Raw genomic sequence first — 27,816 nt, 5'->3', positions numbered from 1 at the left:
AGCCATTAATTTCTAAGGCTGGCAACAAAAGTGAGTATACCCCTAGGTGAAAATGTCCAAATTGGGGCCAAAGTGCAAATATTTTGTGTGACCAAAATTATTTTCCAGCACTGCCTTAAACTTCTTGGGCATGGAGTTCACCAGAGCATCACAGGTTACCATTGGAGTCCTCTTCCACTCCTCCATGACAACATTACTGAGCTGGTGGATGTTAGAGACCTTGCGCTCCTCCACCTTCCATTTGAGGATGCCCCACAGATGCTCAATAGGGTTTAGGTCTGGAGACCAGTCCATCACCTTTATCCTCAGCTTCTTTAGCAAGTCATCTTGGGGGTGTGTTTGGGCTCATTATCATGTTGGAATACTGCCCTGCGGCCCAGTCTCTGAAGGGAGGAGATCATGCTCTGCTTCAGTATGTCACATTACATGTTGGCATTCATGGTTCCCTCAATGAACTGTAGCTCCCCAGGGCAGGCAGCACTCATACAGCCCCAGACCATGACACTCCCACCACCATGCTTGACTGTAGGTAAGACACACTTGTCTTTGTACTCCTCACCTGGTTGCCGTCACCTAACACCATCTAAACTAAGTAAGTTTATCTTACTCTCATCAGACCACAGGACATGGTTCCAGTAATCCATGTCCTTAGTCTGTTTGTCTTCAGCAAACTGTGGGCTTTCTTGTGCATCATCTTTAGGAGAGGCTTCCTTCTGGGACGGCAGCCATACAGACCAATTTGATGCAGTGTGCGGCATATGGTCTGAGCACTGATAGGCTGACCCCCTACCCCTTCAACCTCTGCAGCAATGCTGGCAGCACTCATACGTCTATTTCCCAAAGACAACCTCTGGATATGGCGCTGTGCACGTGCACTCAACTTCTTTGGTCAACCATGGCGAGGCCTGTTCTGAGTGGAACCGGTCCTGTTAAACCGCTGTATGGTCTTGGCCACCATGCTGCAGCTCAGTTTCAGAGTCTTGGCAATCTTCTTATAGCCTAGGCCATCTTTATGTAGACCAAGAGTTCTTTTTTTCAGATCCTCAGAGAGGTCTTTGCCATGAGGTGCCATGTTCAACTTCCAGGGACCAGTATAAGAGAGTTAGACACACACCTGCTCCTTATTCACACCTGAGACCTTGTAACACAGACCTTGTAACACATGACATCAGGGAGGGAAAATGGCTAATTGGGCCCAATTTGGACATTTTCACTTAGGGGATGTACTCATCTTTATTGCCAGAGGTTTAGACATTAATGGTTGTGTGCTGAGTTATTTTGAGGGGAAAGCAAATTTACACTGTTATACAAGCTGTACACTCACTACTTTACAATGTAGAAAAGTGTAATTTCTTAAGTATTGTCACATTAAAAGATCTAGTAAAATATTTACAGATAAAGGATGTTTAGAGCCAATTAAGCCACATATAGGGGCTGGAATATGCACCTACCTCTCGTGTCTTTAGGGATTTTATATATATATATATATATATATATATATATATATATATATATATATATATAGCAAGCATTCCTCAATCAGACGGTTAAGGTGGGTACTCATTCTCTTAAAACTCTGGTGTTATCAATATGTGCATAAAGCAAAAAAATTGTAATAAAACAATATTTGGGTAAATACATTTTTAGAGGAAGAGAGGCATCAACTCTGATAGGGTAGTACTATGCTCTAGAAGTTCAAAACACTCATCTGGGTATGTCATATGTTGGGGCATGCGGATCTGGCAAGTCTGTGGATAGGCGTTTTAAATATAGCCATGCAAAAGTATAGAGGTTCCAAAACACATATGCACAAAAGGAGCGCATTACCACTTTAAACAACCAACAGTAGCGCAGCAGTGGATGGTACAACAATATATACTCACCAGTCCAAAAATAAGGCTCATATACTGCCTCCCTGGGGTACTAGGAATGCCCTGCCTTCCCCCACCGCAATACCACTGTTATACTGTGCCCCAATTGAGGGGTGCCCGCAACCACCGCTGAAGCAGCATGTGACGCCATCAACTTGGCCATCGTTCCCGCACATGCGCGTCCACAGAAACGATCGTATCCATAAAGTGCACAGTGCTGGGCAGATCGACCGCACCGAGGGAGTATAGGACTCAGCCAAGGGCCACCCAATGCTGCACACACAAGGAAATTCCAGATGAGAAACTTCAATCAGGAATCAGTTTGAGATCAGCTTGAGCTGATGGTTTTTAGAGACCAAAACCAAGAACATCAGCTCTGCCTCGACAACAATTAGAATATATAAACAAAAGCAAAAAGCCTTTTAACATATTGGTATATTGTGCATATTAGAGTAGCATTACAGAAAGTGGGATTAGTAGCAAGCAGCTAGTGATGGATATTTTTTAGTATTTTTGATTAAGAAAGATGACTTGACACAAAAGAGTATACTAAACAAGTGTAATCGGCAAACAATGAGCGATAAGCATGAGAATAACAATTATGATAATAAGAAGAGAGCTAAGCTCTACTTCCCAGAACAAAGAAAAAGGGAGAGGTTTATCAGATGTTACATTGAGCCAGTATAGGGATCGATATGGAGAGTGGGGGTTGATACAGGGAACCTCCTAGGGTCTACAGCCAAAGGCTGTAAGCCAGGATAATAGCTAAAAAGCATATACAAGCTTAAGGCCCCTTTCACACTGAGGCATTTTTCAGGCGCTACATCGCTAAAAATAGTGCCTGTATACCACCTGAAAAAAGCGTCTCTTTTCACTCCAGGCTTTCACGTTGGAGCGGTGCACTAGGAGGACGGTAAAAAAAAGTCCTGCTAGCAGCATCTTTGGAGCGCTGAAGGAGCTGTGTATTCACCTCTCCTAAAGTGCTCCTACCCATTGAAATCAATGGGGCAGCGTGGCAAAAGCGCCAGCAAAGCGCCACTTCAGTGGCACTTCATTGGCGGTTTTAACCCTTTTTCGGCCATTAGAGGGGGTTAAAACCACAGCGCAAGTGGCCGAATACCGCCGCTAAAACGACTGTAAAGCAGAGCTAAAAATAGCGCAGTTTTACCGCCGACGCCTGCACCGCCCCAGTGTGAAAGGGGCCTAACTAGCTATGTGCTGGTTAATATTAATACATGGTAAAGAAGAAATTTATACCTACCAGGCTGTCCTTTAGGAAAAGATTATAAGATAATACTTATTTTAGGCAAGGCAGTTTGGTGGCATCTAATTTTTCTATCCACAGAGTTTCATTTTGTAAAATCTTCTTATCCCAGTGAGATCTTGAAGAATAACCTCTAAGACAATTAGGTCCAGGTGACGGCTCATCTTCCCAGTCTAAATACTGCTCTCATGAAGTGCTCCACCAACAGGTTTGCTGCCCATTTCTTTGGGTAAAAGAGATGGCTGAAATTTGCACCTTAAGTGAACTTAAGCTGAGCCCCAAATCCAATTGGCTGGGCTAGACAAACTCTCTTCCACTGCATCAGGAAGCCTTGTTGGGAAAACTCCAGTTTCCAGTAAGCCCGGGGGATCATTGGGATATATTAAGCCATTGTCCCGAGAAGACTCATGCACTGAGATGCTGACATCACTTGTGCTGCCAATGCCTGTTGGAACTTCTGCCTGATTTTGGGTAGTTTCTGAAGTGGCAAAGAAACTGTCCACCTGAGTATTGAATACTAGGTAGACCATATTCTGTGTAGGCTCCAGATGGTTCTGGTAATGCCTGTCCCCCAAATGCAAAGCTGAGGAACTGCTGGTATGACTGAAGGGTCTGGACATGCTGGTAGGCCTCCTGCAAGTCCACTGAAATCCTCCTGTCTCCTGGTTGAATTACCTGGATTATGGTATGGAGTGACTCCATCTTACGGCTCTCTATCCGGATCAATCGATTGAGGTCGTTCTGGAGGCTGTCGTTTGAACAGCCAATAATGGCCTTGCACCACTGTGGACTGAATCTGCCAATTTTGGCAGTGGTTTTGCCAGAACTGGGCCACTTTGAGCAGCCTGGCTCCAACTGCCTCCTGGGCAGGCCTGGCATTAAAAGGGCTTCTGGGTATCTGAGGGAGCTGCAGGGGCCTTAGCTCTCTGCAATTTTACGAAGGTTAACCGTGTACCCCTCCAACCCCTTCTGGAGTTCTTGGGTGAGCAAAAGCCTTTCCGAAATTCCGGTACCTGTTTGGAGCTCCTCTGGATGGTTGCGCCCTCTGGTGTCTGGACCTTCGATCTTGGGCAGAAGACCTGATTTTCCTCCTGTAACCCTGGAGATGGCAGTCTCCAGTTTTTTGGCAAAACAGCGCCTTCCCATCAAAACGCAGTTTACAGCAATTCTGGTTTGAGGATGGGTTGGCCACCCAGGGTTTTAGCCACAGTGCTCTTTTAGCTGTGACTGTGCTGAGCATGGCTCTGGAGGACCATCGGATGATGTTTATAGCTGCCTCACCTATAAAGTCCACCGAGATTTTTATCTCAAGAGCCATGATTTTTTTCTTTTGGCAGCTGGTTTTTGATCACATACTCAAGTTCTGTGCCCACACTCACATGGCGCTTACTATGGATGTTAAAGCAATGGCGGGCTTACAAGCACCACCTGCCGTGAGGTAAAACTTTCTTATGTCCGTGTCAATGCGTCTATCAAGGATATCGCAAAAGATGGTAGGGTCTTCCATCGGAAGTGTCACATTCTTGGCCAGTCTGGTGACTTCCGCATCCACTGTTGGTGGGTTAGATAAAGTCCCAAGTTGTCCGAGATGACCGGTATATTCTGCCAGGGAGTCGCGGACTACTTTCTTGAGCAAGGTTGACACCTGCTGACTCTTGTACTCCTGGTCTCTGGCAAGCTGCCTGAAGCAGTTGCTGCAAAGTAGCTTTCCTGGCATAGGGTCATTGCCACATGACCAACATTTGCCTTTTGGGCGCTGAGCCCTTAGAGTAGAAGCTGTGCACTTTCTCTTGAGCGTACATTTGCGCCCCTTTGTACTGGGGTCTGCCAGGACTGGAGGAGTCACTTTTTGCCATGGAAAATTCGTAAAGATCCAGAGGGCCGCTGGACCTCCCAGAGCGGGAGTGTGAGCAGCCGGGGCTGCAATAGACAGGAAGGCACGCTCGTCAGGGTAGAACGCACTCTTTTTTCCGCATCTTCTTACTTACCCAAACTTGGCCCTTATCTGGTATTGCAGTGGTCTTTGTTATGTGGTGTTAGGCTCATGCTGACAGAAGAACCGAAAAGGTGCAAGGGGGACTACATGGCAACAGAGAGAAATAAGGGAAATGAGAGAGGGAAAAAAATTCACATATACCCCCCCCCTTTTTTTTTTTGGGCAAAGAGAAACAAATTTAAATAAAATAAATCTGGGCACCCCCCCCCCCCATTCCCCAATAATACATTCTTCCTTGCTCCCCCTCCCTTCTAGCCCCATTGCTAGAATGACACAACTTACCTGTCATTGACTGTTCCTCAGAATAAGATGCTGTCTCTCTGGATGCCTGAATCGCAAAGGCATCCATTACCTGGTCATTTGCGTCTTTAGGTTACATTTGATCGGAAGATGGATGGAGCCAAATACAGGGCAATCTTAGAAGACAACCTGTTAAAGTCTGCAAAAGACTTGAGACTGGGGTGGAGGTTCACCTTCCAGCAGGACAAGGACACTAAACATACAGCCACAACTACAATGGAATGGTTTGGATCAAAGCATATTAATATGTTAGCCCTTGTACACACGGTCGGACATTCTGACAACCAAATCCGTTGGATTTTGTCTGACGTATTTTGTCCAAAACTGTTGCATATACACGGTCGGACAAAGTTGTCGGAAAATCCGATCGTTCAGAACGTGGTGGCGTTATTTCGTTACGACGGGACTATGTTCAGGCTAGTAGCCAATAGCTTTGGTCTAGGAATTTGATCTGAGCATGCGTGGCACTTTGTCCGATCGGAATTCTCTACACACAATCGGACAAAGTCCGAACGGATCATGTTGTCGGAAAGTTTTACAGCCCTGCTCTAAAACTTTGTTGGTCAGACATTCCAACGGAAACAGTCCGATGGAACCCACACACGGTCGGATTATCCGACAACACTGTCCGATCGGACATTTTCCGTCGGAATGTCCAACTGTGTGTACAAGGGCTTAGACTGGCCCAATTAAAGTTCAGACCTAAATCCAATTGAGTATATGTGGCAAGGCTTGAAAATTGCTGTTCACAGATGCTCTCCATCCAATCTGACAGAACCTGAGCTATTGTGCAAAGAAGAATGGGTCAAATTGTCACTCTCTAGATGTGCAAAGCTGGTAGAGACATACCCAAAAAGACTTGCAGCTGTAATTACAGCGAAAGGTGATTCAAAAAAGTATTGACTCGGGTGGCTGAATACAAATGCACACCATACTTTTCAAATGTTTATTTGTAAAACATATTGAAAACCATTTATCATTTCCCTTCCACTTCACAATTATGTGCCACTTTGTGTTGGCCTATCACATAAAATTCCAATAAAATACATTTATGTTTTTGGTTGTAACATGACAAAATGTGGAAAATTTCAAGGGGTATGAATAGTTTTTCAAGACACTGTACACGTTTGCTTGAATTTAATACCGCTGTCATTATACTGCGACAAGTCAGCACGTTCCCATGATTCGCCGTAGCTGTACGGCGGCTCCTTTAAGAGCCATAGCATGCCCACTGCGCGGTGGGGGGACACGAGGCATGTGGCCATGATGTCCTTTGGCCACGTGCGATTGCAGGCACGAGAGCCAGAACAGGGATGTGTGTGTGTAAACACACACACATCCACATTCTGTCAGGAGAGGAGATACAGATCGTGTGTTCCTACTAAGTAGGAACATCGATCTGGCTCCTCCTCTAGTACGTCACATCCCCACACAGTTAAACACCAGCAGGGAACACAGTTGACCCCTTGATCGTCCCTAGTGTTAACCCCTTCCCCACCAGTCCGTACCAGTGACATTTACACAGTAATCAGTGCATTTTTATAGCATGGATTGCTGTATAAATGTCAATGGTCCCAAAAATTAGTCAAAAGTGTCCGATCTGTCTCCCGCAATGTTGAAGTCCCGCTAAAAATCACAGTACGCCATCAATGCTAGTAAAAAAAATAGCCATAAAAATGCCATAAATCTATTCCCTATTTCGTAGACACTAACTTTTGCACAAACCAATCATACGCTTATTGCGATTTTATTAATTTTTTTACCAAAAATATGTAGACTATATATCGTCCTAAACCGAGGAAGAATTTTGTTTTTTTATATTTTTTGGGGGTGAAAAACTGCAGATTTGATCAAATACCACCAAAAGAAAGCTCTATTTGTGGATAAAAAAAAAAGGACATCGATTTTGTTTGGGTACAGCATCGCACAACTGTTGTCAGTTTAAGCGACGCAATGTCGTATTGCAAAAAATGGCCTGGTCATTAAGCGGCAAATTCTTCCGGTCCTTAAGTGGTTAATTGCCCCCTCCCCCCTCTCTCACCTGTAACCTTGGTTCACACCTATACATTTTTTAGTGCGGTATGCAAAACACACTACAGTCCATTTAACAAGGTTTCCTTTTATCTAGTTCACATCTGTGCGTTTTGAGCCAGTGCGTTGTTTGGAAAGAGTCAGGGAGTTTTTTCCAGCTTGCGTTTTGCATGTAAAATACTTTAATGGACCCGCACCAAAAATCCAAGTGTTGTGTTTTTGATGCGATTTACAATTTTGCTAATAGAAAAGTAGGACAAGGTGTTAGGGTTAGGGTGAAGAACTAGGATTAGGGTTAAATGTAAGGGCTAAGGTTAAGGACTAGGGTTAGATGTTAGGTTTAGGGATAAATGTTGGGGTTAGGATTAAGGGCTAGGATTACATTTTAGGGTTAAATGTTAGGATTAGGGTTAAAGATAGGGTTAGCAGTAATTGGTTAGGTTATGGTTAGTGGTAATATCCCCACGTGACTTTTTAGCAGCAAATAGGAGTCAAATATTATTTCAAAAGATGGTTAGACACAAAACATATATAAAAATTAATTAAAATATGAGCTCTGGTATATACAAGGTGAGACAAATTGGGTAGGAAAGGTTATACATCAAGGGTGATACATTGTTACACTTGGAATTGCACTTTGGGCATGAATTGCAAAATGGATTACACTCATTCGGCCGCCATAAGCGGTAACCACACACACACACACACACATACATGTATCTATTTCCTCTCTTTATCTCTTTACAACTTACCCAGATCATCTCTTGTATGCTAAATACTAAGATGAACTTTCCACTTTTTTCTTTTCAAAGACTTTAATTGGTGTGTGCAGCCCTCTCAGACTCTCACATATGTGTCGCTCTATGATATGGTTAGTGGTAATTGTTAGGCTTAGCCCTAACAATTAGTGCTAACCCCAACATTTAATTCTAGCACTTAACCCCAACATTTAACCCTATCCCTACTCCTTAAAACTAACATTTAACCATAGCCATTAATCTTAACATTTAACCCTACTCCTAGCTCTTAACCCTAAACCTAGTTCTTACCTTAACATTTAACCTTAACCCTAGCTCTTAACCCTAACTCTAACATTTAAATCTAACTCTAACATTTAACCCTAACCCTAGCCGTTAAAACTAGCCTTAACCTTTAACTGGACTAGTGTTAGGGTTAAGGGTTAGGGTTAAATGTTAAGGTTAAGGACAAGACACCTGCCAGCTGAATGTAAACAAAAAAAGCTGTTATTGAAAAAGAAAACTGCATGGGGGTTCTCCCCAATCTATACCTGGCTCTTCAGATCTGGCATGGATTTTAAGGGGAACCGCATGCCAAAATAAAAAAAAAGCCATGGGATCCCCCAAAATCTATACCAGACCCTTATGCAAGCATGCTGGCCAGGAAAGGGGAGAACAAGCATGCACCCCTGGATCCCAACACCCCCTACGTAGTACCCCTACTAATTCACCAAAGAAAAAAATGTCTAATTAAATAAAAATACATCATTCTTGACAAGTCCTTTATTCATAACCCCCCCCCCCCCCCCCCCCAAAAAAAGTTCCCCAAAGTAGATCCAAAGTCAATCATGATGAACACCGGCCGCCAACCCAAACAAAAAAAAACCCTGATCTGCACTAAATCTTGACTCCCACTGGATGACAGATGCACTACCTTCCGCTAAATAAAGGAAGGGGGAGGCAACCGTATGATGTCACTGGGTGACCCCGCCCTTTATGATGTCATTAACTGGGGCATGACAGGTCAATATCGCCATGGGGGTGGGATGACCCAGCGATGTAAGCGGGTCGTGTTGCCCCTTCATTTTTTTAGCAGCAGGAGGAGACAAAGCTGTCAGTCAGCTGTCAGTCAGTGGGAGCCAAGCATAGGTGCTGGTCTGTTTTTTTTTTTGTTTGGGCTCACGGCTGGCTTTCATCGTGACCGATATCGAATCTACTTCAGGGGGCTTTTTTTTGCCTTTATGAATAAAGGACTTGCCAAACACTGGCTGTAGTATTATTATTATGTATGTTTTTATTTACGTAAAACTTTTTTTGGTGAATTATTATTACTCATTCACATAGAGGGAGCAGGATCTGATAGGATCCAGATTCTGATAAGTCAACCACCAGGCCAGGGTTGTGTGGAAGAGGCCCTTGTCCTCATCAAAATGGAGACAAGGTGCTTTGGAGGGGAAAGCCCCCCCATATTGAGGGCATGTGGCCTGGTAAGGTTCAGGAGGATGAGGGGGCTCACTTGTCCCCCTCCCTCCCTTTTCTGACCTGCCAGGCTGCATGGTCTGGTATGGATTTTGGGGGGGAACCCCATTTTTTATTTTTTTTGGCTGTGGGGCTCCCCTTAAAAACGGCACCATACCAAAAGGGCCTGGTATTATTGGGAGGGGGGACCCATTAATTTATTTTTATTTTTTAATAATGACATTCTTTTGTTTACATTCAGCTTTCAGTGCCCACCTGCTCCTTAACACACTATTCACTGGTTATTAAGGGGCCTTTCCTATTAGAAGAAAAAAATGCAAAACGCATCAGTAATTTGTGTTCAAAAATGCAAAACACACTGGAAAAATCGCATCAACTGCAACAGCATAGATGTGAACCTTAGGCTGCTTTCACACAGGCATTTTGCACACTGTGCGGATGGCAGCAGCAGGAATTTACAGATACTGACGTGTTTGACAGACACTTGAATGACAGTTTGCTGGTGGCCCCAGCTATTGATGGCTGTTCACACAACAATAGTTTACCTGTGGTGCTGCTGGATGCTCGCAAAGTGCACAGATGCCAAAATAAATATTGATAGCAAGAACATAAGAAATAAAAAAAAGTTTGCTGTACAATAGCTACTATGCTTCTGTTTATTTAGTACTGAAATATGCATTGTGTTTACTGTATATTTTGTTCTATACAGGCTGTCTCTTCCATAGACACGGAATTTCATGGCGACGGTAAGTCTTGTTCCCATTTGATCTATTTTATGGGAATGCTTGAAAATACTAAATTTGGCTCTGCAGCTGAACATTAGACCAAGGGACCTAGAAGGCAAATCCTTCTGACGTAAACAAACTACTAATATTCACAAATATTATATGTACAAATATATTCCCCATTCTAGTACATTTGTATTACTTAGCATTGTATTTACCTTTGCAAAGGGCAGGCTATTATTATAGCAGTCATTTTTGGTTATGGAGGCATACAGGAAGCATCTAGTGAGAAGCCGGAAAACTGCTATTGACTCTCCTTTCAAAAATACTAGTTTGCTGGCTGTCATGCTAATCTAATAGCTTTAGTACTTTTTTAGTCACTGTCTTGCAGGCTTGCTCAGTTCTCAGAAAGTATTGAAACATAGAAAAGTGACTGTAGAAAAAGACAGAGTAGTCCATCGAGTATGCCCATTTTTTTTTCCTCAAAAACTTTTTTGTCTGAGTATAGATCTATGTTTGTCCCAAGCATGTTTGAAGCCATTTACTGTTGACTGTCTCACTACATCTGCTGGAAGTTTATTCCAAGCATCAACTCCCCTTTCAGTAAAATAATACTTAATAAAATTAGTTTTTGAACTATCCTCCAGTTAGTTTGATATCCCACTGTTCTTTATTTTGGTTTCTTATTGAGAAAACTGCCCTCCCGAACCTTATTCACCCTCATGTATTTAATGGCTTCAATCATGTGTCCCCTTTCCTTTCTTACCTCCAAACTGTACATATTAAGTTCCTAAGTTTCCTACCTTTCACCATTTTTGTTACCTGTCTTCAGACTTGTTCTATTTTATCAATATCTTTCGGTAAGTGAGTGAATTCAGAGATATCCGGGGAACTAGCAGTTCAAAAGGCATTGAGCAATGGAAGCCTCTGTTTTCCCTCCTTTTAGTTTTTAGTAAATACAAGTCATAACTTTTTTTACATTTTTGGGTAAATGGGGAAGAGTTAGAACCTCTGTTAAGTTTTTGTTACCGTCTGTGTCCCCAGTAAGGAGATTTCCCGACTTCCTGCTGTGCCACATGGATAGGAAGTGGTCAGTAAACATCCTCAGAAGTGACAAACAGAAACACAAACCTGACAAAGACCATAGCTCTTACCCATTTTTTTTTTAAACTAAAAGAAACCATTTTGGTTCAAGTGTTGCAGTAAACTGAACATTGCCACTAGCAGGCCTATTAAATAAAGAGTGTTATGTTTTAAAGTGCAATAACTTATAACGACCAGTAGGTAGTTACAAGGGGTGAGCTCAGATTTGGTCCGAATGTAAATTTAGACTGAACCTTGAAGGAAGCTATCAATCCCGCCCACTACGCCCAACCAGGGGAGTCTCCATTTTGCAGTTAATTGTACACAAACAGGGATGGGTTGCATGCTCATTAAATCATTGACCAGATATGGCCATACCCAAGTTCAGACCAAACTTAAGCTCATCCCCACTATTTATTTCTCTTATGTTAAACCAGTACAAGATGCATAAAGAACACCTGCTCTGGATGCTGTGCTTTGCCATTTTGCTTTGTTTTATTGAAGAACACAATAGATGTCATTTGTAAGTGAATGCATGATCCAAATTATAATTTAAAATTGCTCATTTAACTCACTAAATCACAGCAAGAGTATTGATAGGTAATAGAACAAAAAAAACACCTACCAAAAACATCAGGTTCATATTCACTAGCTTGCATGCATTTTTAACACCGTCTAAGTACTTATATTGGCCTGATAATTCCAAGCAGCAGGTCTGTGTTGTCTCCAAACAACAAGCACAAAACAGAAGGTGCATGGATAATAGAAATAAAGTAATAGTAATTTGAATTAAAAGTAAAGTAAAAATAAATGCACTCACGAGAAGGTGACATAAGCATGTGGCCCAGATCCAGTCGAGATGATCGGTTTGACTATGGTGAGCATCTGGGGTTAAGATGTGCTGTGTGACAGATCCCTGGAATGACAGCAGCAGAACTGCTCACAGACTAGATGTATGTTAAGTGCCAACCTTCAGAGGAGTATGACTGATCCTCCACCTCCAGGTCACTGGGATGGCAGCTGTCAAGGCAATGTGTTTCAGGGCAGTTCTTCTTTTCTTAATCTTCATCTAGCCACAGATTAAGGGGTTATCTGGACTGGACCTGGGCCACAGATACCCTACCACTGCCATTATGTGACCCTCTGAGTGCATTTTGTTTCTCTTCACCTTTTAAAGTGGTTGTAAACCCTTACAACCAAGTTTGACCTACAGGTAAGCCTAGATTAAGGCTTACCTGTAGGTCCAAGAAATATCTCCTAAACCTATACGGTTTAGGAGATATTTGCCCGAAGACAGCCACCGCTGTCTACGGCGCATGCGCCGTAGACAGCGGCGCGCAGGCGCACTGGGGCAGGCCGCAGATCGCGGCGATATGGCTCTGGCGCTGTGAGACCAGGAAGTCTCTCCGGGATCCATGGCAGCAGTGAAGAAGAAGACGGAGGACCGCTTCGGGGGCTTCGTTCTCAGGTAAGTTATTCATGCCTAGCATACTAGCTCATTATGTCTTTGTCTTGCAGGATTTTTTTTTTGCAGGATTTTTTAAAAAGGGTTTACAACCACTTTAATACATTTTCTACACCATCCGTACACCTTCTGATTTGTGTGTGCCAGTAGGTAGTCAGTTAGTCTGTGTGTGTGTGTGTATATATATATATATATATATATATATATATATATATATATATATATATACACACACACATACACACTTTCTCACAAAAATGAGTACACCCATCACATTTTATAAATATTTTATTGTTGTAAAGCAGTGAGTGTACAGCTTGTATAACAGTGTAAATTTGCTGTCCCCTTAAAATAACTCAACACACAGCCATTTATGTGTAAATCGCTGGCAACAAAAGTGAGTACACCCCTAAGTGAAAATGTCCAAAATTGAGCCCAATTACCCATTTCCCCTCCTCGGTGCCATGTGACTCGTGTTATCGCTCTCACTCTCTCATACTGGTCACTGGAAGTTCAACATGGCACCTCATGGTAAAGAACTCTCTAAGAATGTGAAAAAAAGAATTGTTGCTCTACATAAAGATGGCCTAGGCTATAAGAAGATTGGCAAGACCCTGAAACTGAGCTGCAGCATTGTGGCCAAGATCATAAAGAGGTTTAACAGTACAGGTTCCACACAGAACAGGCTTCGCCAAGGTCAACCAAAGAAGTTGAGTGTCATATCCAGAGGTTGTCTTTGGGAAATAGACGTAGGAGTGCTACCAACATTGCTGCAGAGGTTGAAGAGGTGGGGGGTCAGCCTGTCAGTGCTCAGACCATATGCCACACACTGCATCAAATTGGTCTGCATGGCTCTCGTTACAGAAGAAAGCCTCTTCTAAAGATGATGCACAAGAAAGCCTGCAAACACCTTGCTGAAGACAAGCAGACTAAGGACATGGATTACTGTCCTGTGGTCTGATGAGACCAAGATAAACTTATTTGGTTGAGATTTTTTCAAGTGTGTGTGGTGGCAAGCAGGTGAGGAGTACAAAGACAAGTGTGTCTTACCTACAGTCAAGCATGGTGGGGGGAGTGTCATGGTCTGGGGCTGCATGAGTGCTGCCGGCACTGGGGAGCTACAGATCATTAAGGGAACCATGAATGCCCACATGTAATGTGACATACTGAAGCAGAGCATGATCCCCTCCCTTCGGAGACTGGGCCGCAGGGCAGTATTCCAACACGAGAACGACCCCAAACGCACCTCCAAGACTACCACTGCCTTGCTAAAGAAGCTGAGGGTAAAGGTGATGGACTGGCCAAGCATGTCTCCAGACCTAAACCCTATTGAGCATCCTCAAATGCAAGGTAGAGGAGCGCAAGGTCTCAAAATATTGACACATTGTAGCAAAGTGTAATTTCTTCAGTGTTGTCACATGAAAAGATATAATAAAATATTTACAAAAATATGAGGGGTGTACACACTTTTGTGAGATACTGTGTGTGTGTGTGTGTGTGTGTATATATATATTATATATATATATATATATATATATATATATATATATATATATATATATTGAGGAAAGAAGTAGAGATTGTCAAGGTAAATTTGTGACAATAGCAGCTGAAGCTTTTGAAACATTACAGTTATGCAGCGTAGCTGATATTATGTAATATGCATATGCTGACCTCTATTTTTTATATATTTTTTAATGCAGACCTGGATAGCATTAGAGAACATATTCAGAAAGTACAAGAATTACCCAGTCAAAAAGGTAACATTTAATAAAATATGATCATGTATTAATGTTTAATAGGGATGGGTGAACGGTTCGGGCCCAGGCATGAGTTTGGGCTGAACTTTGGCTGTTCGGTCATTCGCCGAACAAATGAATTATCGGGTCGTTCGACCACAATGCACTGCGCCGCCGCACAGTTCATTGAAAGCCCTGATTGGCTGAAGCAATGAAAGCTTGAGAGCACTGTCAGAGCCATGGTAGGACGCTGTCATGATAACTGTATCCAATCATGGCTCATTGCTCTTAATCCCACCCCACACTATAAAAGTTTTGTTTCCATAGCAGCCATTTGTAGTGCGATTGCGGCATGGAGAGTTCAGTTCAGTGTGAGGTTAGTGTGACCACCATTTATCTTTACATTAGTGTGAATGTAGGGATAGTTCATTTAGTGTGAGTATAGTGACCATTTAACATTCAGTTGTGCTGTTGCAAGTTTAACGCCATTCAGTTCAGTCCAGTGTGTTACTGCAAGTTTAATGCTGTATATATTTCAGTGTGTTACGTGCAGTTTAACACAGTACATTTCTGGGCGTTACTGCACGCTTAACGCAGTATATTTCAGTTAGTTGTGTTACTGCAAGTTTAACTCCATATAGTTCTGTACGTAACTGCAAATTTAAAGCTGTATATTTCATTGCATTACTGCAAGTTTAACGCTATATAGTTCTGTGCGTTACTGCAAGTTTAACGCCATATATTTCATTGCGTTACTGCAAGTTTAACTCCAAATAGTTCTGTGCATTACTGCAAGTTTACCGCCATATTTTTAATTGCGTTACTGCAAGTTTAACGCCGTATATTTCATTGCGTTACTGCAAGTTTAACTTCATATAGTTCTGTGCCTTACTGCAAGTTTAACGCTGTATATTTTAGTGAGTTTCTGCAAGTTTAACGCTGTATTTTAATTGCATTACTGCAAGTTTAACTCCATATAGTTCTGTGCCTTACTGCAAGTTTAACGCTGTATATTTTAGTGAGTTCCTGCAAGTTTAACGCTGTTTTAATTGTGATACTACAAGTTTAACACCATATAGGTCTGTGCATTACTGCAAGGTTAACGCCATATAATTAATTGTGTTGCTACAAGTTTAACGCAGTATATTTCATTGTGTTACTGCAAGCTTAACTCCGTATAGTTCTGTGCGTTACTGCAAGTTTAACGCTATATATTTCATTGTGTTACTTCACATTTAACTCTGTATATTTCATTGCATTACTGCAAGCTTAACGCTATATAGTTCTGTACATTACTGCAAGTTTAACGCTGTATATTTTATTGCGTTACTGCAAGTTTAATGCTGTATATTTCATTGCGTTACTGCACATTTAACGGCATATATTTAATTGCATTACTGCAAGTTTACCGCCATATTTTTAATTGCGTTACTGCAAGTTTAACGCCGTATATTTCATTGCGTTACTGCAAGTTTAACTCCATATAGTTCTGTGCATTACTGCAAGTTTAACGCCATATATTTAATTATGTTAATGCAAGTTTAATTCTGTATATTTCATTGCGTTACTGCACATTTAACGGCATATATTTAATTGCATTACTGCAAGCTTAACACCATATACTTCTGTGTATTAATGCAAGTTTAATGCTGTAGATTTTATTGCATTACTGCAAGTTTAACACCATATATTTAATTGCGTTACTGCAAGTTTAACGCCATATATTTCACTGCGTTACTGCAAGTTTAATTCCATATAGTTCTGTGCATTACTGCAAGTTTACCGCCATATATTTCACTGCGTTACTGCAAGTTTAATTCCATATAGTTCTGTGCATTACTGCAAGCTTAATACCATATAGTTCTGTTGTGTTACTGCAAGTTTAACGCCATATATTTCATTGCGTTGCTGCACATTTAACACCGTATATTTCATTGCATTACTGCAAGCTTAATACCATATAGTTCTGTACATTATTGCAAGTTTAACGCTGTATAATTTATTGCGTTACTGCAAGTTTAACTCCATATAGTTCTGTGCATTACTGCAAGTTTACCGCCATATATTTAATTGTGCTACTGCAAGTTTAACGCCGTATATTTCATTGCGTTAGTGCAAGTTTAACTCCATATAGTTCTGTGAGTTACTGCAAGTTTAACGCTGTATATTTCAGTGAGTTTCTGCAAGTTTAACGCTGTATTTTAATTGCGTTACTACAAGTTTAACGCTATATAGGTCTGTGCGTTACTGCAAGGTTAATGCCTTATATTTAATTGCATTACTACAATTTTAACACAGTATACAGTGCCTTGCGAAAGTATTCGGCCCCCTTGAACTTTTCAACCTTTTGCCACATTTCAGGCTTCAAACAGAAAGATATAAAATTTTAATTTTTTGTGAAGAATCACCAACAAGTGGTACACAATTGTGAAGTGGAACGAAATCTATTGGATATTTTAAACTTTTTTAGCAAATAAAAAACTGAAAAGTGGTGCGTGCAAAATTATTCGGCCCCTTTACTTTCAGTACAGCAAACTCACTCCAGAAGTTCAGAGAGGATCTCTGAATGATCCAATGTTGTCCTAAATGACTGATGGTGATAAATAGAATCCACCTGTGTGTAATCAAGTCTCTATATAAATGCACCTGCTCTGTGATAGTCTCAGGGTTCTGTTGAAAGCGCAGAGAGCATCATGAAGACCAAGGAACACACCGGGCAGGTCCGTAATACTGTTGTGGAGAAGTTTAAAGCTGGATTTGGATACAAAAAGATTTCCCAAGCTTTAAACATCCCAAGGAGCACTGTGCAAGCGATCATTTTGAAATGGAAGGAGTATCAGACCACTGCAAATCTACCAAGACCTGGCCGTCTCTCTAAACTTTCAGCTCAGACAAGGAGAAGACTGATCAGAGATGCAGCCAAGAAGCCCATGATCACTCTGGATGAACTGCAGAGAACTACAGCTGAGGTGGGAGAGTCTGTCCATAGGACAACAATCAGTCGTACACTGCACAAATCTGGCATTTATGGAAGATTGGCAAGAAGAAAGCCATTTCTCAAAGATATCCATAAAAAGTCTTGTCTAAAGTTTGCCACAAGCCACCTGGGAGACACACCAAACATGTGGAAGAAGGTGCTCTGGTCAGATGAAACCAAAATCGAACTTTTTGCCCACAATGCAAAACGATATGTTTGGCATAAAAGCAACACAGCTCATCACCCTCAACACACCATCCCCACTGTCAAACATGGTGGTGGCAGCATCATGGTTTGGGCCTGCTTTTCTTCAGCAGGGACAGGGAAGATGGTTAAAATTGAGGGGAAGGTGGATGCAGCCAAATACAGGACCATTCTGGATGAAAGCCTGTTGGAGTCTGCAAAAGACCTGAAACTGGGACGGAGATTTATCTTCCAACAAGACAATGATCCCAAACATACAGCAAAATCTACAAAGGAATGGTTCACAAATAAACGTATCCAGGTGTTAGAATGGCCAAGTCAAAGTCCAGACCTGAATCCAATCGAGAATCTGTGGAAAGAGCTGAAAACTGCTGTTCACAAATGCTCTCCATCCAACCTCACTGAGCTCGAGCTGTTTTGCAAGGAAGAATGGGCAAGAATTTCAGTCTCTCGATGTGCAAAACTGATAGAGACATACCCCAAGCGACTTGCAGCTGTAATCGCAGCAAAAGGTGGCTCTACAAAGTATTAACGCAAGGGGGCCGAATAATTTTGCACGCCCCACTTTTCATTTTTTTATTAGTTAAAAAAGTTTCAAAAATCCAATAGATTTCGTTCCACTTCACAATTGTGTCCCACTTGTTGGTGATTCTTCACAAAAAATAAAAATTTTATATCTTTATGTTTGAAGCCTGAAATGTGGTAAAAGGTTGAAAAGTTCAAGGGGGCCGAATACTTTCGCAAGGCACTGTATTATAGTGTATCTGTGCAGTGTGTCTGTGTAGTGAATACTCAAATTAAAGTGCACCAAACACCACTTTCTATTGATTAAAGTGCATCCACATTCACATTTACACATCTTTATAAAATTTTGTTAATAAGCACCCCCCTCCCCCTCCATGTATGGGAGGACAGCAAGGAGAGGCAGATGTTCCCATGGCAGTGTAAGGGGGTCAGCAGTGTATGTGTCCACAGGCAGGACAGGGGTCATTCCTCAGACAGGGCATCATTTCCTCTGTTTAGTGATGTTGCCTCCAGCCACAGCATGAAGAGGAGGTAGTGGACTGGCTTACTAAACCGTCTTTATCCGCCTCATCCTCCATCACCCAAGCAGAGGCTAGTGTGCAGTCCCCTGCAGCTGCCAGAGTGGCTAAACCTACCTCCTTGTCCACAATTATTCCTCCCAGCATCAGGCATGGAAGACTCAGCTGAGTTATTTGAACACAGCATCAGCCACTTGCTCCTTGACGATGTACAGCCATTACTCAATTCAGATGTTGTTTCTGAGGTTGAAGAAGGCAGGAACATGAGCCTACAGAGAGGGGAGAAAACTGGTACACAAATTGGCATTCATGTTCCCCAGCTGCAGGGTATTGTCAAGTTGTCTCCAGTGGTAATGAGGATGGAGGAAATGATGATGATGAGGGCCACTGACTCGACTTTGGGTGCCAGATAGAGCAGTGGAGGAAAGTGAGGGTGAGGCACAACCCCAACGAGGCAGCCATCATGTAAGAGTAGATAGCAGCCACCCTATTCCATCAGCTGTGGAACTGTTATCTCCCAGCCCACTGCCCACAGCTCAACTGTCTGGGCTTTTTTAGTACAGGTGCTGTCTCAAGCACATCAAGTTTGGCAAAAACACCAACCATTTGGGTACCACATGCTTGATAAGGCATTTAACCTCTCACCATCCGTTGGTAAGAGCTCCTAAAAGCCACACAAGGGGCACAAATCTGTCCCTCCTCCTTACTCACCTAATTATGTCCCTGCTATACCTCATGACCTCTCAGCAGCCTCCACTTACAGGGATGATGGTATAGCACAGGGTGTCACAGGTCCTTGCAGCACATCTGCCAGCAGTACACCACCAGATGTAGACTATAGCTGGCAAATTTCTCTGCCCCATCTGCAGCAGAAAAAAATACAGTCCCTGCCACCCACATGCCCAGCATCTAAATGCAAGCTTGTCAAAGCTGCTGGCTCTACAACTTCTGCCAACTTCTGCAGAATCTGCTGGCAGGTTCCCAGTCACTATTTCTTTTCACGTAAGGAGATTCCAGCTCTCTACCATCACGTGGAAGGCAATGTTGTGGCATCGTTGGGTAAGGCAGTCAGCTGCAAAGTCAACGTTAAAGCTGACATGTGGTCTACCATGCATGGGCATGGCTGATATATTTCGTTCACAGAACACTGGGCAACTCTGCGTGCAACTCGGAAGGATGCAGGACAGGGCTCAGTGCTGCAGCTTGTTGTGCCCCCATGTCTCCATAGAGCTGGTGATGATGCAAGATTTGTCAGCTCTACCCCCTCCTCCTCTATGCCCTCCTCTGCTGAATTGTCCTATGAACCTCAAGTACTAAACATTCAAAGGGCTATTCAATGAATCAGGCTAAAAGGTACAATGCGCTGCTTCAGCTGGTGTGTCTAGGGAACAGGAGCCACACCAGAGCAGAGATTCTTGCAGCTCTGCAGGGACAGACCCAGAGGTGGTTCACGCCATGCCAGCTGTAGCCAAGAATGGTGGTGTGTGATAATGGCACAAACCTCCTGTCCGCCCTTAGAAAGGGAAAGTTGCTTTCATCAAGAGTACCTCTATAAGGTTACGGTATGAAGGCACCACCGACACCCAAAGAACATCTATAACAGGAAGTCCCATCTCCTGGGCTGCCTTTGGACGACTGTTCTGTCTATCATAATAGGCAGGACTTTTTATTAAAGGGGACTCTGAGTTAACAGGAGATTCTCCTTTATGTAATCTGTCAGAGCTCGTCCTGACCCCTCCCTGTCCCTTCCGAGGCTGCAGATAGGCATCGATCAGGCTGCACTGCTGGCAATGGTGAAGCTGCATTCATGGCAATGGAGAGGCTGCATTCATGGCAATAGAGCGGCTGCATTCGTGACAACCGTGAAGCTGCAGATGGGCACTCATTAGGCTGCAATGATGGGCACTGACCCTTATTTTGCTTTGCAGTTCTTTATTTAAAATGAAATTTTTTCCTGAACTTCCCTCTTAAAGTGAAGGTTCGTGTTATATGCCTGTGCGTGTTATACGCCGCTAAATATGGTATATCCAAATAACATGCCCAAGCTCATCCTTAGTCCTGCGTGGTGCTCAGGGATTCATTGGGGGCCACAAAAAAAAAAAATATATATAGCCAAATAACATGCCCAAGCTCATCTCTTCACCACACACAGCCACAAAGGCAAGAGAACCAAATTTTAATGGTCCAAAAAATGTCAGGCAAAATGGTCGGCCTTCAGGCATGTTCACTTTATCAAATCTGGCCCTCTTTGAAAAATGTTTGGACACCCCTGGACTAAGGGGACCCCCAGGCACTATATTGAAAGGAATTTTTTCATTTTTACGCTTTCACTTTAAAGCAGAGGTCCACCCTAAAAAAAAAAAAAAATTACATAAAGATGCTCCCAGAAATTTAGAAAAAAAATAAAAATGTTTTCTACTTACCAGAAATAGCTGTTGCTAGGCAGATCGTCCTAATTTGGCACTTCCATTTCTGCGGTGATCTTTATTCTTCTCCTCCTCGCTTTGTCTTCTGGGGATGTGGGCGTGCTGTGTTCTGGGAACAGTGCGCGTGTCCCAAAACACAGCCAGCCATTCACAAAGCGCCGTGCGACTCATGCATGCGCAGTAGGAAACGGGCAGTGAAGCTGCAAGGCTCCACTGCCTGTTTCCCTTAATTCGAATGGTGGCCCGGGATAAGTGTGCTTATTAAAAGTCAGCAGCTACAGTGTTTGTAGCTGCTGAAATAAAAAAAAATATATTTTCAATTTTCATTGATACATGTCCCCCGGGCAGTACCTGGACCCCCATAACCATTGTATGCCCAATTACTTGCATATAGGCCTTCAAAATGGGCACTTGATTTTTCACGTTCAGGTCCCATAGACTTCAATGGGGTTCATTATTCGGTTCCAAACTATTGCAAGGTTCGGGGGTCGTTCGGCCCATCCCTACTGTTTACGAATATATATATATTTTTTTTCAACTGAACTGTACATTATCTGTTTAACTACCAAATCATTTATTTTTGTAAATAGTCAGTTATCCAGGTTGCCCTTGTGAACAGCATAGCCAGGTCGGTAACCTCAATTTTCTCTTTTATCATAAAGTAATACAGCTTTATCACCACACTGTCCTCATTCTGTGACTAAGTACAAGCACCAGAAAGGAGGGTTCTGTGTCAGGCTACCTCTCCATGACATTGCGAGAGGTATGACTGGCTATAAACACTGTGGAGTATAAATATATCTGCTATGAATTTGATTGAGTTAGTCTAAGCATTTTATATGGTTCCATTTTTGAAAATGTTGTCTGAATATACCTAGATTTATCATGAAGACAGAAATCCTGCTTTAAATCCAAATCAGAACTGGAGTGGTTATAACTCCAAATGGCTGGAAAACATGTTAGCAACATCTTGAAAGATTCTTAAGCTGGCCATAAACGGATTGAAATGTGTTTGGTTAAGCAGGAACCTGACAAATTTTGATCCATTTATGGGCAGCCTGGTTATACTGAAGGTGATCCATCTTTCCTAAAACCCATGGTTGGGCCGAGCCATATTATCTGCTATACCTAAGTCATACCTCCCAACTTGTTGAGATGGGAACAAGGGACACCTTTTAGCAAAGGTATGTAGGCATAGGACACACCCCTGCCACGCCCTCTTAAAGGAGAATTATACAAAAAAAAGATTAAACCCACGGGTGCTTTTTTTTCCTTTTACCACTACTATTCGTTTATACTAGCTTTTGAAAATTAAAATGGAGCCATTTAAAAATTGGATGAAAGGTTTAGTCCTGGGAAACACTTTTTGAAAGCTAAGAAATGCATTTTATATAAAACACTATACATCAGACCAAAATGAGGGACAAATGAGGAGAAAAAAGGGGCAGAGGGACTTTGTTCCAAATCAGAGACAGTCCATCAAAATCAGGGATAGTTGGGTGAGTTGGGAGCTATAACCGAAGTGCCCTCAAAAATGACCTGTTTGGAAATGATGGTTATAAGATTGTATTAATAACTGTTTATCTTGCAGATGTTGAATCTGAAAATGACATTGCTGCTCTAAGTCTTCAAGACCGAACAAAATCTGAGGTTAGTTAAAGACAATACTTGCCATTACAGTATCAAGTTGTAAGGTGTCAGCCCACACAAAATTAATATTCAATTAATGTTATCTGATGGGTTGGTTTATCGCTGACTTCTCATGGGTCTTTAAAGGCAAAATCATCTTACTGAAGTTTCGACGTTTACCACCCTCCAAAATGGCATCCTATTTCCCCTGAGGACCTGGGAAATCTAAGGCTGGCAACAAATAGGACTGTAGGCCGCACCAACCCCCACCTATTCCTCAGATACAACCACACAGACCAAACACCCAAACCAGTTTATTTGGCAGAAATGGCCACGGCACTTTATTGGTTTAACAACATATTTACATAACCATATATAACTGAAACACTTTAATACTAATACCATAAATCACATAACTTCTGCCCAGTTTTTAGAACTCAGACAGCTTCACTGTATCAACACCAAATATGTCCCCCCGGACTGACTCTACCACATAAGATGCCGCAACGGGAAGGGAAGGAGGGAGCTCTTCTTCCTTCTTCCTGGACCGCTGCAGAGGACGCCCTAGACCCTCTGCAGCCCTTAAATAGCCTTCCCCGGGCAACCAGAACCTTCCCTGGATCCCCATTGGATATCCCACACCTGTACCTGATCTAAATAGATGGACAGAACCACCTACCCTTACCTATAATTCCTTAACCCCTTACTACTTAAGAGAGGGGCCAGGTGGCCTCAGTCCCAAGAAAGTGGGCCCCAATTATTTTAACATTCTCACCAAAATGATGGGCTGTTTTGTATCTGCCCTGCTTGCTGCACCTCCAGGACTTGGTATAATATTTTCCTTGATTTTACTTACATGAAGGGCTCTTTCAGATGTTGAATTTTAAATCAGCCTTTAACCACTTGCCCTCCAGAAGATTTACCCCCTTCATGACCAGGCCATTTTTTGTGATACGGCACTGCGATTCTTTACCTGACAGTTTTGTAGTCATGCGATGCTAAACCCAAATAAAATGTATGTCCTTTTTTCCCCACAAATAGAGCTTTCTTTCAGTGGTATTTGATCACCTTTGGGGGTTTTATTGTTTGCGCTATATACAAAAAAAGGCTGACAATTAAAAAAAAAAAAAAAAAAAAATATATATATATATATATATATATATATATATATATATATATATATTTTTTTACTTTCTGCTAGAAAACACATCCAATAAAAAAAATAGAAAAAATCCATTCACACAGCAGCAACATGACTTCCAGCATGACTTTGGGAGGCAACTTGGACACGACTTGAATATGAATCACATCGCGTCTTTCAACACGACTTGGCGCGATTTACAACATGACTTCAAGTCTCCCCAAGGCCAGACGACTTTGGCTGTGGCCAATCACAGAATAATCAGCTCTCGAGGAGGAACTCCACACTGAATTTTAAATAAAAAAACAGCATGGGCTCTCCTCCAAGAGCATACCAGGCCCTTAGGTCTGGTATGGATTTTAAGGGGAACCTCCTACGCTGAAAAAACGGTGTAGGAGTCCCCCCAAAATCCATACCAGACATTTATCCAAGCACGCAGCTCGGCCGGTCAGGAAAGGGTGTGGGGATGAGCGAGCGCCCTGCGGCCCCCCCACCCCAAAGCAATTTGTCCCCATGTTGATGAGGACAAGGGCCTCTTCCCAACAACCCTGGCCATTGGTTGTCGGGGACTGCGTGCAGGGGGTTTATCAGAATCCAGGAGCCCCCTTTAAGAAGGGGGGCCCCAGATCCCAGCCCCCCACCCTATGTGAATGAGTATGGGGTACATCGTACCCCTACCCATTCACCTGAGGGAAAAAAGTGTCAATAAAAAAACACACTAGACAGGTTTTTAAAGTAATTTATTAGACAGCTCCAGGGGTCTTCTTCAGACTTCAAGGGTCTCTTCCGACTTCTCCACTCTCTCCAGTCTCTTCTCCAGAAGAAGATGCCCAAAGGGTAGCGCTAAAGAGGTGAAAAAACACGTAGTACCTTACTACGTTTGTGTTTGTTGGTTGACAATTGTGTCCCGTTTGTATGCAAGAAAATTATGTTTGTATGCAATGCAAAAGTCCGATGCGTTGTCTGTGCAAAATCCGAACGTGTGTACAAGGCTTAAGAGGTTCCTAAAATTCAAAATATATTCACCAAAAGCTTTTTCTGTGCTGACAGCAGGAAAAAACCTTTCCTTTAAAAAAAATTGTTAGGTAGAATTGCTTCTTTTGCTATGTCACCTGTGGCATGACTGTGAAAAAGTGACAAAATCTACAGAAAGTTTTAAAATAATACGATGGCATATATGGGCTAACGAACAAACAAAAGTGGGTTACACTAGTTCCAATATCCTAAGTAATAAGTAACTGTTGTCACATTTGTTTATGCTACATGAAGAGGTGTATACATGCTTTCCCTGAACCTTTTTACAACTGTAATGGGACTTTATCTTAAAGGTATATCCAATGAATCAGAAATGCAGAGGCTACTGTGTGATAATAAATAATTCAGACTTCCTTAAGAGTGACCCAAGGCCAGGAACTGAAAAAGATGCTGGTAAGTTATGCATAGATATTTTTGGAAGCCCAGAAAACCTACACAATTAAAATATGTTATTACAAAGTTGTATTCTGTTAGCCAATGAAAAGCAAGAATCTACAGTTTTATATATTTGACATCATTTGGGATGTCTTATGAGCTTGCAGATAAAATTTGCAAAGTCAACAAAGAGGAATCAAGTCATGACTGGTTTATAGCTGATGTCCCATGTGCTGCACCTACACCATAATACCTCCAACTACTTGCCTAACTTTAATTATTAAAATAAAACACACCACACCTTATGGATTAAATGGTCATCCAGCCCCTTTATTAAATACCAAATTTATAAAATAAACTCCATTTAAATATATATATATATATATATATATATATATATATATATATATATATATATATATATATATATATACTAAACAGAAATATATATTATATAAACCCAACTTTTTAAACTACTGTTCTACCTAAGGTTCGAGAAGGAAGGTATATCTACCGCATCGGCTTCACCACCACCATCTCGGCATTCTGGCCCCTAGCCGTGATCCCACTAGCACAGGGACGAACTATTTGCACCTTCTTGTCACTGCAGCCCAATGACCGGTAGCCCATTATTTCCATCTTGGGAGGGTACCCATACTGAGATAGGTCTAACCCATCCCCACACTATATCCTGTTTACCTTCCACCATTCCAACCATCCCGAACCAGAGACACATGCCCACATAAACCAATACACACAACCATAACCCAACAACCAAACAGGTTGGGTGGGTGGGAAAAAACATACCTATGTCCTCTCCCTTTCTCTGCTACCCATGAATGAATTAAACCCCTCCCTCTGCAGGGGTCAAAATTAAAGTGGTTGTATAGTTACATTTTTAACTTTGACCTACAGGTAAGCCTATAATAAGGCTTATCTGTAGGAAAAAAGAATATCTCCTAAACCTGTATGGTTTAGGAGATATTCCCATCGGAATGAGCCGCTGACTTCAGCGGTGCATGCGCACGGGGATTTTCGACTGAAAGTCCGGCAGACGCCAGACCCTGCCGGGAAAGAAAACTACCGCACGCATGTGCGGGTGTGATGACACCGTGGCTCCAGCCACTCACAGCGCCGGAGCCGCGATACCCGGAAGACATGCCGAGGGAACATGTCAGCTCCCTCGGCGTGGACTGAGTGAGATGCCGGTGCCTCGTTCTAAGTTAAGTATTTCATAATAAGCTAGTATGCGGTGCATACTAGCTCATACCTTTTCCCTTGCAGGTGTAAAAAAAAAAAAAAAAAAGTCAGCGGGTTTACTCCTGCTTTAACTCAGTCCTCTACTCCCCCTGACCAATGACCACCACTCCCCTTCCCTTTTCCTATCTTACTTCCCATTGTAACAACCTGGTGCTCACCCAACAGCTGTCCCCAGTCATGCTAGCCATTCGCCCAAGGTTCCCTTTTGCTACGGGCCTGTTCTTTAGGGGAGATGATGTCCCTGAAGTCACCAAAAGTAGTGCAGGAACACACTTTAGGGAATGTCAAATAGCATGTCAAATTGGCCTGATGTGAACGGGGACTTAATGTCAAAGCTTAATTGGACAAGCTGAAGTTAGAAGCTGATTTTGGTAAATCTTTCCCTATGTTTTCTTGTTTATTCCAAAGCACCTTGGCACATGCTTAGTATATTGACTATAAGTGTTTTATCTGCTATGGAATCCCTAATTCTCAAGATAGTCTTTAATATTGATTGGACCCTGGGCAAAAATTTTCTTAGGGCCCCCCTCCCCCCATGCAATTTCACTCTCCACTTTGAAACATAAAATAAATAGCAGCTAGACTTAAAATCAGTTTACTGTATCAGATCAGGCAGCGATTGTGATTGGTTGCCAGAGGTTACAGCACTCCTTAAGGCTCACTGATTAATGGCTAGAGGTTACAGCACATGATTTCTGCTTTTTGATTGGCTGCTAGAGATTACTGTACAGTAATACTGCTCATTGGTTGCTATAGGTTACAGAACATCATCTCCTCAATGCAGCGGGGCATAATGATATACATATGAATACTGCCTTTATTTACATATCAATTCTGTTGGCTTCAGCTGTTTACATATGCATGTCACTGTTATATACATATGAACGCCACTTATTTCCCTGTAAACGCAGGGTCTGCAGGTGAGTCATCTGTACACAACAATAGGGCAGAGCTGGGCAGCATTAGTAGCAGCACTTCACACTGAGATATCAGGACACAGCACAGGACTAAAACTTCAAGGGACAAGGGAATGTAA

The 27,816-nt window shown here is 42.3% G+C and overlaps 1 protein-coding gene across 2 annotated transcripts in view; it reads left to right on the top strand.

The window, feature by feature from the left end:
- The window catches only part of CASP10 (caspase 10), a 119,692-nt gene that overhangs the window by 68,782 nt on the left and 23,094 nt on the right, over window positions 1-27,816 (top strand). For both annotated transcript variants that reach the window (XM_077448626.1, XM_077448627.1), the window contains exons 6-9: window positions 10,388-10,424; window positions 14,655-14,711; window positions 22,932-22,990; window positions 25,439-25,538. In XM_077448626.1, the coding sequence (XP_077304752.1) occupies window positions 10,388-10,424; window positions 14,655-14,711; window positions 22,932-22,990; window positions 25,439-25,538 (253 nt within the window). The remainder of the gene's footprint in view (window positions 1-10,387; window positions 10,425-14,654; window positions 14,712-22,931; window positions 22,991-25,438; window positions 25,539-27,816) is intronic.

The sequence above is a fragment of the Lithobates pipiens genome, unplaced genomic scaffold (assembly GCF_037356315.1).
Source record: "Lithobates pipiens isolate NorthernLeopardFrog02 unplaced genomic scaffold, aLitPip1_a1.2 Scaffold_22, whole genome shotgun sequence".
Lineage (NCBI taxonomy): Eukaryota > Metazoa > Chordata > Amphibia > Anura > Ranidae > Lithobates > Lithobates pipiens.
Note: the sequence above shows the minus strand (reverse complement) of the source record. Positions and strands in the feature narration are given on the sequence as shown.